The sequence below is a fragment of the Gopherus evgoodei genome, chromosome 7, assembly GCF_007399415.2.
Source record: "Gopherus evgoodei ecotype Sinaloan lineage chromosome 7, rGopEvg1_v1.p, whole genome shotgun sequence".
In the NCBI taxonomy this organism is placed as follows: Eukaryota; Metazoa; Chordata; order Testudines; family Testudinidae; genus Gopherus; species Gopherus evgoodei.
This window is the reverse complement of record NC_044328.1, coordinates 36,740,550-36,756,513: the sequence shown is the minus strand read 5'-3', so window position 1 is coordinate 36,756,513 and position 15,964 is coordinate 36,740,550. Positions and strand designations below refer to the sequence as shown.

Sequence of the window (15,964 nt, the reverse complement as noted above, 5' to 3'; positions counted from 1 at the left end):
ATTAAAAACAGGATGATATAAGTTATATATTAAGTAGGGCTGTCAAGTGATTAAAAAAATTAATTGCAATTAATCGCGCTGATAAACAATAACAGAATCCCATTTATTTAAATATTTTTACATTTTTACATATATAAATAATTTTCAAATACAATTATTTCAATTACAACAGAATACAAAGTATACAGTGCTCACTTTATATTTATTTTTATTACAAATATTTGCTCTGTAAGAAACAAAAGATATAGTATTTTTCAATTCACCTAATACAAGTACTGTAGTGCAATCTGTTTATCATGTAAGTTGAACTTACAAACGTAGAATTATGTACCAAAAAAACCTGCACTCAAAAATGAAACAATGTAAAACCTTAGAGCCTACAAGTCCAATCAGTCCTACTTCTTGTCCAGCAAACACTGATTAATATTAATACTTGGTGATTTAGTATTTAAATATCTGGGCAGCAAAAACAGAAATCAACTAAAGCAAATTTTCTGAGAAAAGTTTGTGGAAACATTCATTCTATGCAGATTGACAGACTGAAAACAAAAGGTGATCATGCCCCACGTAATGTAAAGTTCTATTTGTTCATTAAAGAAAGAAAACACCCTGTATAGCAGTGCTATACAAGCCATGGGATTTGGTACATGAAAGAATACTAAGATAATATGTTTCTAAGATACTTTATTATAAAGTTCCTATACATACCAAAGGGACTTCTGCAACTGGTCCAGTGCAGTCAGCTCGACCAACACCAATCCGGTAGTTTTTAGAAACTGCAGCTGAAGGGATTTGAGTTAATATGAGTGAAAACACTAACGCAGTGAACATATCGGAAATGAACAGACTTTTTTTTTTCACAAAACTGAGAAAGGAGGAACTGGATTATCAGGTAAATTTTCTGTTATTTATAACTGCTGTGTATGATGAGTACTTTATATTATGGTTGCCAAATGGCTGTGGGATTTACCATCATTGAACCCGATATCAAAACTAGCTACCTGTGGCATATATGGGATTTCAGATCCCTGCATTCAGGGCAGGCAACCTATGGTCCTACTTATAGGCTAAAGAAAATTCACAATCATTGTATGCCAACCTTTGAAACAAGTCCTATACATCTATCAATATTCTGTTCATGTCAGCATAGTTCACTATTACATGCACATAGAGCTTCTGCCAGTTTTTGCTGAAAAATATGTTCCATGCCTATGTATATAGTACAACTCACTAATCTTAATGGGACAGTTTTTTTTTCAGTGATGCTTCTTCAATATGCTAACCTTACAGCTTTCTCCTCGACAACTTCTATGATGCAGTTCTGCATTGTTGTTAGGGCAAAACTCTTTTGAATATCAAAACTGAAACTGTGGGGAAAGTGAAAACTGAATTGAATTTAACATCAAAATAAATAACTCAGAGGTTATTCTGCTGATTACATTATTCAGTTTCGTATTCATCCTCACTAGAAAGGGATGGGAACCCAGGTAGTTTTGTAAAGAACCAAAGATAGGTAGTGGAACTCAGTGTTTCACATCTACTGACAGTTGTTTGAATCAGAAAAACAAATCACCAAACTTGTAATAAATAACGATGAAAAAACAGACCATTAAAACCCTGGGCCTATTCAAATCTTAACATTTAATACTTGGAGTCAGATCCTCACCCCACTCCTGCTCCTCTACACCAGTAAAAGAGCTGGAGCAGCACAAAGGGGCCCTACACACGCCAGAAGAAGAGTTCTTGCTGCAGATATTGAGGGTAACAGCCATAAGGCTGCCCTCCAAGGTGCCCTTTGAAAGACTTGCAATAAGGAGTGTGCTGGGGGTGTGAGGTAAGTTGTCCGGGTAGGGTACTGTTTACAGTACTGCAAAGATTTCAGGCACACAGTGCCCCCCAGTGCCGTTCAAGACGGATGCTGTAACTTATGCCCCCAGTACTATTTAAATTATGCTGGAACCCTTTGTAGCCTTTGTAGCAATCAAGGACGAGGAGGCTGCAAAGGCTTCTTAAAACCACTGTAGCACATCCTTCCTTTAGACTCTGAGTGTGCTGCTTTGAGGTGCAGGACACAGTCTCACCCTCTGTTGTTATCCATCTACATACAAAGGAGCCTCATACAGAGACTTAGAACAGGTTGGACAGAACAGGGCTGTAACAGGGTGGAAGGTTCTAAGACCTTGGACAGACAGGCAGTAACTTCTGTGGATTCATGTTACCAAGTGGGTCCTAGTAACTACAATCCAGGGTACACAAGTGATTAGAGGGGCTCTCAGAAGTGGAAGAAACTAGAGGCCCAGGGACAAACCCTCAGAATCACCAAGGTCGGGAGACAGTGTACATGGAGGTTTAAGTTGCATTGTTAAAGGAAAGGGTTTGATGTCCACACTCTTGAAATTTCAGCCAACATGGGCAATTGTGTGGATGGGATGGAGAAAGGACTGTGAATTTGAGCATAATAAATGAAAATCCATGACAGCTGTGTCATAATTCTCTTTGGTCCACTAATTGGAATAAGCATTCAGCGGAAGAGAATCAGTGACATCATCATGTGTGCTGCTAAGGAAATGCAGAAAATTATGAACAGTCTGGAAGGTGAGAGCTCCACTCATGTCCCATTTTCTGGAAAGGTGTCCCGCTGGGGGAGGTCATCTTCATGTTACTTTTCTTCTAATATGTAATTTTACTTTCTTGAAAGAATAAATTGTCTAAAAAGAAAAAATACCTATGTCTATGTACTTAGACTGTACAAACTAATGTGTATGTGCATAATTGGATTACATATTCAGTTAATGCAAAGATTGATCTTCCCATGAAAAAAATGCAGTTGTAGGAGCCTAAGTTCCCAGTGACCTATGGGCAAGACCCTTTTCATTTAATGATTCATATCACTAGATTGTTAAGCAATATATGGCAGTCAGCATGGTCTAGGGCAGTGGTTTTCAAACTTATTTCCTGGCAACCCAGTTGAAGAAAATGGTTGATGCCCATGACCCAGTGGAGCTGGGGATGAGGGTTTGGGGTGGGGGGGGGGCTCAGGGCTGGGGCAGATGGTTGGGGTGCAGGGGTGAGGGGTGCAGCTCTAGGCTGGGGTAGGGATGTGGAAGGAGGGCAGGGCTTTAGGCTGGGGCCAGGGATGAGATGTTTGTGGTGCTGGAAGGAGCTCTGGGTTTGGGAGGACTCAGGGCTGGGGCATGGGCTTACCTCGAGCAGTTCCTGGTCAATGGTGCAGCAGAGGTGCTAAGGCAGGCTTCCTGCCAGTACTGGCACCGCAGACCACGTGGCACCTTGGAAGCAGCCAGCAGCAGGTCCAGATCCTAGGCAGAGGCATGCAAGTAGCTCTGCGCGGCTCTCGCCCACAAGCACCGGCTTCCCCGCAACAGCTTCCTGGCCAATGGGAGTGTGGAGCCGGTGCTCAGGGTGGGGCAGCGGACAGAGTCCCTTGGCCCGCCCCCGCCTAGGAGCTGGACCTGCTGCTGGCCACTTCTGGGGCACAACGCAGTGTCAGAACAGGTAGGGACTAGCCTGTGTTAGCCAGGCAGCACCAACAGCTGGACTGTTAATGGCCTGATCAGCGGTGCTGACCAGAGCTGCCACGACCCAGTGCCTTACATTTTGTGACCCAGTACTGGGTCACAACCCGCAGTTTGAAAACGACTGGTCTAATGGGGAGGGCACTGGACAGAAACTCTTGTCTCTGCTGTGTAACTCTGGGCAAGTCACTTCATTTCCCTGTTTCCTCTTCCATGTTAGTCTATCATATCTGTTTACACTGTAAAATCCTGAGGGCAAGGAATCTCACTCACTATGTGTTTGTATAGTACACGGCACAATGGGATCATATCCTAGCTGATGCCTCTAACTAAACACCAACATAATAGAAATAAGTATAATAAATTCACATACTTCCAGTTAGTTTGTAACAAATGCATTTTCAGCCTTTGTTCATGAAGCTTTACCAAGGCCCAGTAAACTCTCTAGATCAAAACAGTTGCACGGCATCTGATAATGGTATCAAATACCTTAAAGGAACTTACCTTTTTTGTCTGTAGTCTTGGTTTTTTTAGGGGCAAAGAGAAGAACTAGAAGAATCAAAGCAATTATTGTCATCAGCATAAAGAGGACAATGAGTACCACTTCCAGGTACGAGAAACGGGATTTGCACTTTTCACCCATTCCAGGAACAAAAACTACAAAGAAGCAGCAGCAGCAGCAGCTATAAGAAATTCAAATAGAAGTCAGCACATTGATTCCAGTTCAGTGTGTCCAAAGCAAGTTTAGGCCATGTTACAGCTAACTTCAGATCATACCAAAGTCCTTCCCTTTAGGGACCTCCTCGTATCCTATCTAGGGCATATTTGGATAGGGAGAACAGCAGATGCAGGAGGATCTCTTTTACCACATCCTGGGTTTCCCACTATACGGGCTTGACTTTTAAATAAGCCCTAACTGATTGGAAGCCCTTCAGTGGATGAAACATCCTCCATTCACAGAGTATCTGAGGTTAATATAGCAGCCTATATCCTGACAGCATTTCCTACAGTGCACATGTCAGAGCACCACTGAACGAGTACAGAATTCATTGTACAAATGACTTTTTTTTTAAACTTGCAAACACAAACTATTCAGGTTTCATGATTACAAATGTTATTACATTTTACTCTAAATACAGAGGTTGTTCTGTACAAAAGAAGTCTATAACCTCAGTTTATGCCATTTTTCTAATCTGCAGAGATGATATATACACACTAGAAACAACTGATTGAAAGGAGATAAACTCTTTGGGAAAGTGCCACATAGTTTTAAAAGATGTCAATTATAAATAACATATCAAAAAAGTCTGTGTGTCAAACCAATTTGCTAATTAAATACTTTTTTGTTTGTTTCATCCTCCATTTGTATGATAAAACAGTCATATTTCATCCCTATGATTCACAAAGGGTTTTTCTGGTTTCCCTTTTTTGCATTTACAACCTGGTTTACAAACTCAAACTTAAAATTTGGCATTCAATTCCATGGTATTATAAACCCAGCAAACTATATTGAATCAGTGCTTCACAGCCTAACTGGATTAAATGGGGAGGAGGGGGTTAATCACGCATTTTTCAAGGTGGCTAGAAGCAAAGTGCTGAAACAAAAACATCACCACCAAAAGTATTTGCTTTATAGTAACTACTAAACCTCAAAACAGAAAATCTTACCTTACAGTATATAATGTATTAAAGATTTCAGAATTCTGGAAACTTAATAATCCCTTGGGAAAATGTACAGCTTTTGTATCCCCCTTCTTTTTGTTCATGAACTTCTAGAGGTCTGAAGAAAAGTCAGGTTATTCTTACAGCAACATGAAAGCTTTCTAGATTTATTGCAATTATTATTATTACCCCTATGAGTCAGTGACAGTACAAAATAAGAAGCTCATACATCAAAATTTTAGGAGCTATCAAATATATTTTTTATCATGAGGCAAGTTTAAGCAACGTCTATCAAAATCAACATCTTAGGAAAGCTCAGTTTATAAGTTACTCTATATTGAGCATGACATGATGGCCAAGCACAACCTCAGTACGTCCATGGTTTGTCAAAACATTGGTCTTTTAATCTTTGCACTATTATTGGGCCAAGGCTGCCAAGTTTAGAAGTTCAGTTCTAAGAGTGAATATCTCTGTACAATATAAACAGCAATATCAAGGGCTCATTCTTCCATGGCACTACCAAAGCTTATTTTGAAATAACATATATCTTATCACATTAACAGCTGTTATTAACAATGAACTAATAGATTCTAAAAGTACTATAAACTCTACCTTGTAATTCAACCTTAGTACTTTATTAAATGGCAACAAACTTCATTGCCACAGAGTTAAGTTTGCTGGCTAATAGCTTGTGCGCTTCCAGAACATCAAGATCAGCGAAACTCAAACACTAGAAAATTAGGCTGGTTTAACTGTGTCAGCCAGGGAATGAAAAATCCCGCACCTCTGAGCAGTATAGTTAAAATGACCTAAATCCCCACGTAGATAGCGCTAAGTCAACAGAATAATTCTTTTGTCGACCTAGCTACTGCCTTTTGGGGAGATGAATCATAGAATATCAGGGTTGGAAGGGATCTCAGAAGGTCACCTAGTCCAACTCCCTGCTCAAAGCAGGACCAATCCCCAACTAAATCATCTCAGCCAGGGCTTTGTCAAGCCTGACCATAAAAACCTCTAAGGAAGGAGATTTCACCACCTCCCTAGGTAATCCATTCCAGTGCTTCACCATCCTCCTAATGACAAAGTTTTTCCCTAATATCCAATCTAAACCTCCCCCACTGTAACTTGAGACCATTACTCCTTGCTCTGTCATCTGTTACCACTGAGAACAGTCTAGATCCATCCTCTTTGGAACCCCCTTTCAGCTAATTGAAAGCAGCTATCAAATCCCCCCTCATTCTTCTCTTCTGCAGACTAAATAATCCCAGTTCCCTCAGCTTCTCCTCATTAGTCATGTGTTCCAGCCCTCTAATCATTTTTGTTGCCCTCCACTGGACTCTTTCCAATTTTTCCACATTCTTCGTGTAGTATGGGGCCCAAAACTGGACACAGTACCCCAGATGAGGCCTCACCAATGTCAAATAGAGGGGAGTGATCACGTCCCTCGATCTGCTGGCAGTGTCCCTACTTATACAGCCCCAAATGCTGTTAGCCTTCTTGACAACAAGGGCACACTGTCAACTCATATCCAGCTTCTCATCCACTGTAACCCCTAGGTCTTTTCTGCAAAACTGCTGCCTAGCCACTCAGTCCCTAGTCTGTCGCAGTGCATGGGATCCTAAGTGCAGGCCTCTGCACTTGTCCTTGTTGAACCTCATCAGGTTTCTTTTGGTCCAATCCTCTAATTTGTCTAGGTCCCTCTATATCCTCATAGACTCATAGACTTTAAGGTCAGAAGGGACCAATGTGATCATCTAGTCTGACCTCCTGCACAAAGCAGGCCACAGAACCGTACCCATCCACTTCTATAACAAACCCCTAACCTATGTCTGAGTTATTGAAGTCCTCAAATTGTGGTTTGAAAACCTCAAGCTGCAGAGAATCCACCAGCAAGTGACCCATGCCTCACGCTGCAGGGGAAGGCGAAAAACCTCCAGGGCCTCTGCCAATCTGCCCTGGAGGAAAATTCCTTCCTGACCCCAAATATGGCAATCAGCTAAACCCTGAGCATGTGGGCAAGACTCACCAGCCAGCAGGAAAGAATTCTCTGCAGTAACTCAGATCCCATCCCATCCAACATCCCATCACAGCCCACATGGCATACTTTGCTGCTGCTAATCAATGATCAATTGCCAAAATTAAGCTATCCCATCATACTATCCCTTCCATAAACCTATCAAGCTTATTCTTAAAGCCAGATATGTCTTTTGCCCCCATTATCCTATCCCTACCCTCCACCATATCTACCATTCCTCCCAGTTTAGTGTCATCTGCAAACTTGCTGAGAATGCAATCCACGCCCTCCTCCAGATCATTAATGAAGATATTGAACAAAACCGGCCTCAGAACCGACCACTGGGGTACTCCACTTGATACCGGCTGCCAATTAGACATGGAGCCACTGATCACTGCCCATTGAGCCCGATGATCTAGCCAGCTTTCTATCCATCTTGTAGTCCATTCATCCAGCCAATACTTCTTTAACTTGCCGGCAGGAATACTGTGGGAGACCGTATCAAAAGCTTTCCCCTCATCCACAGACCCGATTATCTCCTCATAGAAGGCAATTAGGTTAGTCAGGCATGATTTGCCCTTGGTGAATCCATGTTGACTGTTCCTGATCACTTTCCTCTCTCACCTACACCGACAGAAGAACAGCTCCCATCAGCATAGGTAGAGTCTACATTGAAGCAATATAGTGGCGCAGCTGTGTCATTGTAACATATTAAACATAGATGAGCCCATACAGTTAAGGCCAGAGCAGAGCTGGTGCTCCATAATATTTTATGAAATTAGAAGGAGAATGAAAGGAAATTGGCTCTCCACATCCATCATCAGCATACCTCTCTGAGCCTGCTATGAAGTGGCCCAGTCAATGAACATCTGCTGCAGATTAATACAGCCTGAAACAATAGCTAGAGATGTGTGAACAGCTTTGTTCAGGTCAGTGGGTGTTCCATTCCCCCCACCTTCCCCATCCGCCATGCTGGAAAATTTCTGATACACGTCAAACGCCAATTCTTAGCTCTTCACCCCAGTGTCAGCAGTTTGTTCTTGGTGTGTGCTTTGGGCATGCCAGTTCTATGCTCCTATCCCCACCCAAAGGTGCTCCTCAGACCCTGGCTCACATGGGGAGACGGAGACAGACTTAGACCCCCTCCCCTACAGAAAAGCAAGTCCCTGAGAACCTGGCTCATGTGAAGGGGGCAGGCAGCGGGTTCACACCCCTATGGATGCACTGGGTACCCTCAGATTATGGCACACATATTGGAGGGGAACATATTGCCCCTATTCTCCCACAGTTCCTATCACCCAGCCCTGTGTTGCCTTTCCCAGTGTCCCACCTGACTAAACTCCTCCCTTCTCACTCCCCCAGTCCTCATCCCCTCCCCATCATCTGATCCCTCAACCTGTCTCCCACATTCCCATCCACTCTTTCACCCTAATTACCCTTGTCTCCCGGTGAGCATTTGCTTGTGTAGTTTATCATCTGTTCAGAAAATAGTTTCAGTACCTCCTGAATATTCTGCTGTATTCAGATTACATTTCCTCAAAATTAAAAAAAAAAAAGAAAAAAAAAGACTTTTATAAAGGCAGATTGGACCAATGTGACTGTCTCTTTCACTTGAGATTTCTGCCCTGGGTTGGATTAGAACTCAGAGTTCCAGGCTAGTGCTCAGATCTGATGGCCATAACATACCCTCAGATCTACCCAGCTCCTGCAATGTTGAGGTAGCTTTCCAGAAAGTTAGCTTATGTGCACAGCGTACTCCATTAGGCATCTAAGTAGGCCTATGAGCCTGTGTGCACCTAGCTGGACAAACAAAATCTTGCTCAAACAACATTTTAATTTGACTATCCCCAAAGGGCTAGTGAGGGCTCTATTATGTGCAGGTTCCAACCTGTGTCTGAAACCAGTTTGTTGCCCAAGCTTGTAACAACAACAAAAAAAAAAGTAGTACACAGTAGGAATCTTGCCTTTTACTTCTTGAAACACCCAAAACTCCCATTGAATATCCTGAATTCACGCTGAAATCAAGGAATGCAGGTGTAAATCTCAATTTTTCTTAAATGCTCAGTTTGCGTACAGTCTGAAAACCAGGAGATTCTGACAACTGCCACTTGAAATTGATACATACTTTTGTCTAATAGGATTCAAACAGTTCAAACAGTTGCCCCTGGGAATGAAAAATCAAATTCAACATGCTAAGGTCAGATAAATAACTGTTTGACTCTGCAATTTCCAGAATAATCTTTTTCAAGATATAACATTTTCTGATATATTGTCTCTTTCCAATGATACAGATAAAGAATTTATTGCATCTGCCATCAGCAAAAATTGGCCTGTTTTGACATACAAGGTTACAACTTACTAAACAAATTTATTTATAGCTATCACTGTATCAGTGACATTACATAAAGTTAATGTGTGCTAACAGCAACTTTCAAAGAAGAATACTTCTCCCTTCTTTCTCTAAACTTCAGTAAGTACTGCTCTTTGATAGTCACTGTATGCTTTAGGTAATGAAAATAGACAAAAATATTAGATTTCCTAAAATCTGGTTAAGATCTAAAACCTACATTTAGTGCAAAACTGTTAATCTGAACATTTGTTTTTACATAAGCAAATATATACATATACAGTAAAATTCCCGTTATTCGAATTCTCTTTCTCCAAAAAGCCTAATTATCTGAATCCACAATGTTTCCCACACACCCACACCCCCCTGTACATTAATCGCCTACTAATAATGTGTCAAATAGCAGTTAGAGCTAATCAGTAAAAAGCACAGGAGTACTTGTGGCACCTTAGAGACTAACAAATTTATTTGAGCATTAGCTTTCGTGGGCTACAGCCCACTTTATCAGATGCATGGAATGGAACATACATTAAGGAGATATACATACATACAGAGAAAATGAAACGGTGGAAGTTGCCATACCAACTCTAAGAGGCTAATTAATTAAGATGAGCTATTATCAGCATGAGAAAAAAAAACTTATGAAGTGATAATCAAGATGGCCCATTTCAGACAGTTGACAAAAAGGAGTGAGGATACTTAACATGGGGAAAGAGATTCAATTTGTGTAATGACCGAGCCACTCCCAGTCTCTATTCAAGCCAAAGTTAATGGTATCAAGGTTGCATATTAATTCAAGTTCAGCAGTTTTTTGTTGGAGTCTGGTTTTGAAGCTTTTCTGTTGCAAAATTGCCACCTTTAAGTCTGTTACTGAGTGACCAGAGAGGTTGAAGTTTTCTCCTACCAGTTTTTGAATGTTATGATTCCTGGTGTCAGATTTGTGTCCATTTGTGTCCGGTTTGGCCAATGCACATGGCAGAGGGGCATTGCTGGCACAGTCACTAATCAGTGGCTCCGTATGAGCAGTTATCTGCAATAACTGAGGCACATTCTGCGCTAGAAATTTATATCTATATAGTTGTGTTTATAAGGATGTGAAAACTCCACACCCTTCCCCTGCCCCTCCGAGAGATACTAACCTAACCCCTGCTGTAGATATTCTTGACAGAAGAATTCTGCCATGGGCAGTGGTGTTTGGGCAGAAAAGACAGTGGCCTCTTCTGACTAGTGCTGTGACCCAAGCTTCAAAAAGAACAAGGAGAGCCTGATTATATTAGCTTGTAGTAACATCATAGGAGAATATAAGCTACCTCTCCTACTCATTGGGAAGTCTGCCAACTCCAGGTGTTTTAAGAACATCAACCTTACCTCTCCTCCCATGATTTACAGAGCCCAAAGGAGTGCATGGATGAACACTGAGCTCTTCTGTGACTCGTTGTTGATAACTTCGTCCCTGCTGCATGCTCCTTTCTTCGTTCGAAAGGACTATGCACTGACAGAGCTTAAGACCTGCTGATGGTCCATATAATGTGAATTTTTGCTGGCTAACATCCCAGCAAAAATTCAACCAATGGACTAAGAGATGATGGGAATACTAAAGAAGGTACAGAGGCAAATTGCTCCACTATGTCCTTAATGATTAAAGCAACAAGCTAACTGTGACTTACATTATTAAGTGAATGTCCATTAAGGTTACCATCCATATGGTGGCCAAGTCATGGAAGGATATCTGAACATCACCAAAAAAAAAAATAAAAAATGCTGTGCTACCTATACACTGCTAAAGCTTCCCAAAAATGCCTCTGAGTCTGATACCCCCAGTGAAGAGCAAGCAGCAGTCAGCAACCTCTATTCCTTTGCTAAACAATTTTCGTTTAATGCCCAAGAGGTAGAAAACTGGGTCCAGACTGAGGGAGCTGATCAGGGATACAGTGACTTGTCTGACTGTGACGTTCTGCAATCTATCTTAGAGCAGGAGCAGACCAAAGTTTGTGAAATCCGCAATGAACAAACTCAAGTGGAGCCAGATGATGTGAGAATCCCAAGTGACGGTGAGGCCACTAACTACCTGGAGAAAGTTATCATCTGGCTAAGAAACTGGATCAATACAGAAATTTACAGACTCTACTGTTGCATCAGCTATGTCAGAATGCTGCACAAAAAAAGAAATTCTCACAAATGGCAGGCAGATTTAAAAAAAAAAAGATAAATAGATAATGAAACTATGTCCGCTGTGATTTTAATGCAATGTTGATGGTTCAATATAGTCAAAGTTTTTATTTTTTAATAAGGTAGAAAGTATTAAGCATTACTTCTTTCATTCCCCAAATTTCTATGTCAGTGAAACTGCAGCTCAAAATAGCTCTTCCATTTATCCAAATGTCCAATTATCTGAAATGTTCAGATGTTCCCCAGGACATTTGGATAAACAGGAGCGTACTGCACAGATGCGAACCCTAACCCCTCCCCCACACACTCACGTTCATATGTGGAATGCAACAAGTTTCCAAAAACTATACATCATAGCCAGGAGAGTTAATCCTCCTTTCAGCTGCTTTCCAAATGATAACTAGGAATTCACTGTGCAAAGTCTATTCATTTTAGAAGATACGGTTTTATACTAGGAGAGAAACAACGGAAAATTACAGCTTTCTAGGCTTTAGTAAGTAGGAAGCAGTGAAATATCACTTTGTTTGCAGACCACCACAGACTCTCTCAATCGGTTATTTCACCCCAAATAAAATAAAGAAGTCAATAGTATGAACTATATTTTCCACTCAACTAAAGTGGACATTGTATCCTTCATAGGTATTAAGTGGTAACAACAAAGATGATGTTAAAGAAATTATGTTAACTAACCAATTTCAACCATACACAAAAACTTAGAGCAGCTTTTGGGCAAGGAAGACTAATAATATTTCACAGCTGAAAGCTATAGAAAAAAATGGAATTCTAGTGCTGCAAGAAACCATACTGTATTATTGTATGTCATCAGATGGCACTGGTAGTGTCTTACAAATTCTGCTTCATTGACTGTGTAGGCAGTTAGATCTTGGAGAAATGAGTGCCACTGGTTGTGAAACAGTTGTTTTACAGAAACTAAACAGATCACAGTATAATCTCGCTTTCCTGAGTCTCTCTGAGTGGAATCATTATTAGGTGCCTACGTGATACATGACATATCAGAGAAAGTGTCTGAAAATGTATATACTTCTTCACACTTCAAAGTAGTTTCAAATACATTATACTATACATCAGTTTGTATTTATGCTGGGACTATATTAAATCTCACATTAGGCCTTCCTTTATTCTATTGCAGCATCATTAATAAGCCACATTAATATAACAACACAAAATTAGAGTGTTTTATTAGGATCTAGGTCACCAGGCGAGTGTTCCATTAAGTTTGTATACACAGTAGAAAGCAGCAAAAAATGAGCTATTATTAAGAGAAGAACTAACTTGATTTTTTGCAGTGGAAGGATGGGATTTTGGTGGCATTAGGACAGCACTTATTCTAGCAAAAGTTAGCTGGTGTTACAAAGATTAGGGAGTGGAATTTATATTTTAGTAAAATATTAGCTTAATTGCAAGTCTGCAGGACCAAAGGAAGTATTTTTAGTTGTAAAACAATCACACTTAGAAGGTTCTTTCACCTCAATAGATAAGACAGATAGTGAAGCCTTCAGTTCCAAGATAAATGGACTATAGCTGAGACTATTTTTCCTGCATTGGAAATACGCAATATATTTAAAGAAGTTTGTTCTCTTAGTTCAAAGGCTTCAATTGATGCCCTCTTGATTACAGATAACAAACCTTTGAAGGTCTTTGGTTCTAGCATTCCACTAAAGAAATCAACGAAGATTAGAGTAAAAGTAAAAATATATATATAAAAATATATTTTATAAATATATATTTCCTTGAGCAGTAAGACTGTACTTCTAAATCATCAGGAATGTGACAATCAAATGACCTGCGTATATTAGCAATCTGAAAGATTTAAAGTTCATATGCAGATGTAAGCAAATATAAGAGTGGAAGGAATCTTTACATCCCTAACTCTTAACTTCTCATCATGCAGGACCATGAACATCTGGTCACATTAAATGTCCTTTGGATCTTGTTTGCAAACATGAACAATCATTGCATTGTTCTCCCAGGAGAAAACAGGACACTAGCCAGGTAGTTGTTACACACCAGAACCTGCTGTATCAACTGCTCCAAAATTCCTTAATCATCACTGCAAGGGTAGGAACAACAGAAATCACTTTTGACTTCTAGTAATACTTTGAACTTAAGTAGTACCAAGGATCTCAAAGTGCTTCACTGTTCCTTTGCCTTTTTTCCCCACCTTTTTCAGATATGGGATACGGTTTCTTTTTCCCCCTCTTCCTAATCCTGCAGTTATTAGTGAAAAATCATTTCACAAACTGAAATTAAGAGGAACAATTCATTGAACATTTCATCAAAAGCCACATTGGTCTCTGTGTGTCTAACCTTGCTGGTTACTACACTACAAAAAAACTTAAGTGAAACAGTAGCCGCATATTGAAACTTTAAAAGAAGCATTTCAACTGTTTCTCTCTGGCACGTAAAGCGAAGCATTGCAACTGATTTCCATTTTAAACTAATACAAAACTAAAGGGAACATGTGCTAGTAAATGTCCATGATTGTGCAGACCTTGTTCAGGTTGCATTTTTGCATTTTTCCTGGCACAAGTGATTTTTATTCAATAACAGCTTGGCATCTACCAGTCTTTCCTATGAGTAATTAAATCACAGTGAACCACTAAAAGGAGTCTCTGAGAGCTTACATTGTATAGTAGGTAAATAGCTGCTACGTATCTTGACACAGCACAAAAAAATAAAGCAGGGTTGTCATAAACAGATAGTTAAGGGTTAATAGAACAGGAGTACTTCATGTCTCTTTTTCCTGTAAAGGGTTAACAAGTTCAGTGAGCCTGGCTATCACCTGACCAGAGGACCAATCAGAGGACAGGATACTTTCAAATCTTGAGGGAGGAAAGTTTTTGTGTGTGCTGTTAGTGTTTGGTTGTTGTTCTCTCTGGGTTCTGAGAGTGACTAGTGCAACCAGGTTTCTCTCCAATCTCTCTGATACAGGCTCTTATGTACTCAGAATAGTAAGTATTAGGTAGATAAGGCGAGTTAGGCTTATGTTTGTTTTCTTTATTTGCAAATGTGTATTTTGCTGGGAGGAGTTCAAATCTGTATTTTGCTGAAAGGATTTTAATTTGTACTTGTTTACTTAGGCTGGGAGGGTATTCCCAGTGTCTATAACTGAAAGACACCATAACATATTTCATCTTAAATTTACAAAGATAATTTTTACTGTTTTTCTTTAATTAAAAGCTTTTCTTGTTTAAGAACCTGATTGTGTTTTTAAATTCTGATGTGAGATCCTAGGGTCTGGATTCACCAGGAAATTGGTGGGGAGAAAGGAGGGAAGGGGGAGAGAAAGGTTAATTTCTCTCTGTTTTAGGATTATTTTCTCTCTCAGGGAGAGTCTGGGAGGGGGAGAGAGAAGGAGAGGGGAAGGTGAATTTTCCTTTTTGTTTTAAGATTCAAGGAGTCTGAATCACAGTAATCTTCCAGGGTAATCCAGGGAGGGGAAGCCTGGGAGAGGCAACGGTGAAGGAAAGGGTTTACTTTCCTTGTGTTAAAATCCAGAGGGACTGGGTGTTGGGGGTCCCCGGGCAAGGTTTTTGGAGGGCCAGAGTGTACCAGGCACTGAAATTCCTGGTTGGTGGCTGCGCTACAAGTACTAAGCTGGTAACTGAGCTTAGAGGAATTCATGCTGGTACCCCATCTTTTGGACGCTAAGGTTCAGAGTGGGGGTTTATACCATGACAAGGGTATACACTACATCATGTTTCCTGATGATACATTCAGCGCGTAAAACAACTGCACAATATTGATTAGCTATCACATTATTGAATTTACCTGTCAAATTGATCAGTGGCTTTACCTTAATGTATCACTTTTTCTTTGTTCCAGTGAAATGTTGAAGGAGAAAGAAAAAAAGGTTCCTAGCTTTAACGGAGGAAAATTTATATTGAATTCATTCTTGTTTCATCAACTGTGTCAAAGATCTTAAAGAACAATATTGTCCACACAATGTAATGAAGCTGATCTAACAGTGTTTTTTATCTTTATGCTACACCATTTCATTTGCCTTTAGGCATTTGGTTATTGACACATTAATACTTGGTTGATTATTTTAATCAATGTGGCACTAATGAGATGGACTAGGTTAGAAGCCCTTAAGAGTGAATTCCTCTGTTAATCACAGTATTTGGGCACTTATCCGTGACAGCCAGTAAGGTTATCAATTATGCAGTACTTCTCCCTCTAGGAACTGGACTGAAACCACTGCATTTCACACTGGCA

At 40.3% G+C, this 15,964-nt stretch overlaps 1 protein-coding gene across 1 annotated transcript in view; it reads right to left on the bottom strand.

Moving 5' to 3' along the window:
* LOC115655515 (putative neutral ceramidase C) overlaps positions 1-15,964 on the bottom strand; it is a 58,699-nt gene that overhangs the window by 29,649 nt on the left and 13,086 nt on the right. Inside the window, exons 3-5 of the mRNA XM_030571041.1 lie at positions 5,202-5,313; positions 4,038-4,216; positions 709-782 (exon numbers count right to left, since the gene is read on the bottom strand). Coding sequence (XP_030426901.1) covers positions 709-782; positions 4,038-4,216; positions 5,202-5,299 — 351 coding nt within the window. The 5' untranslated portion in view covers positions 5,300-5,313. The remainder of the gene's footprint in view (positions 1-708; positions 783-4,037; positions 4,217-5,201; positions 5,314-15,964) is intronic.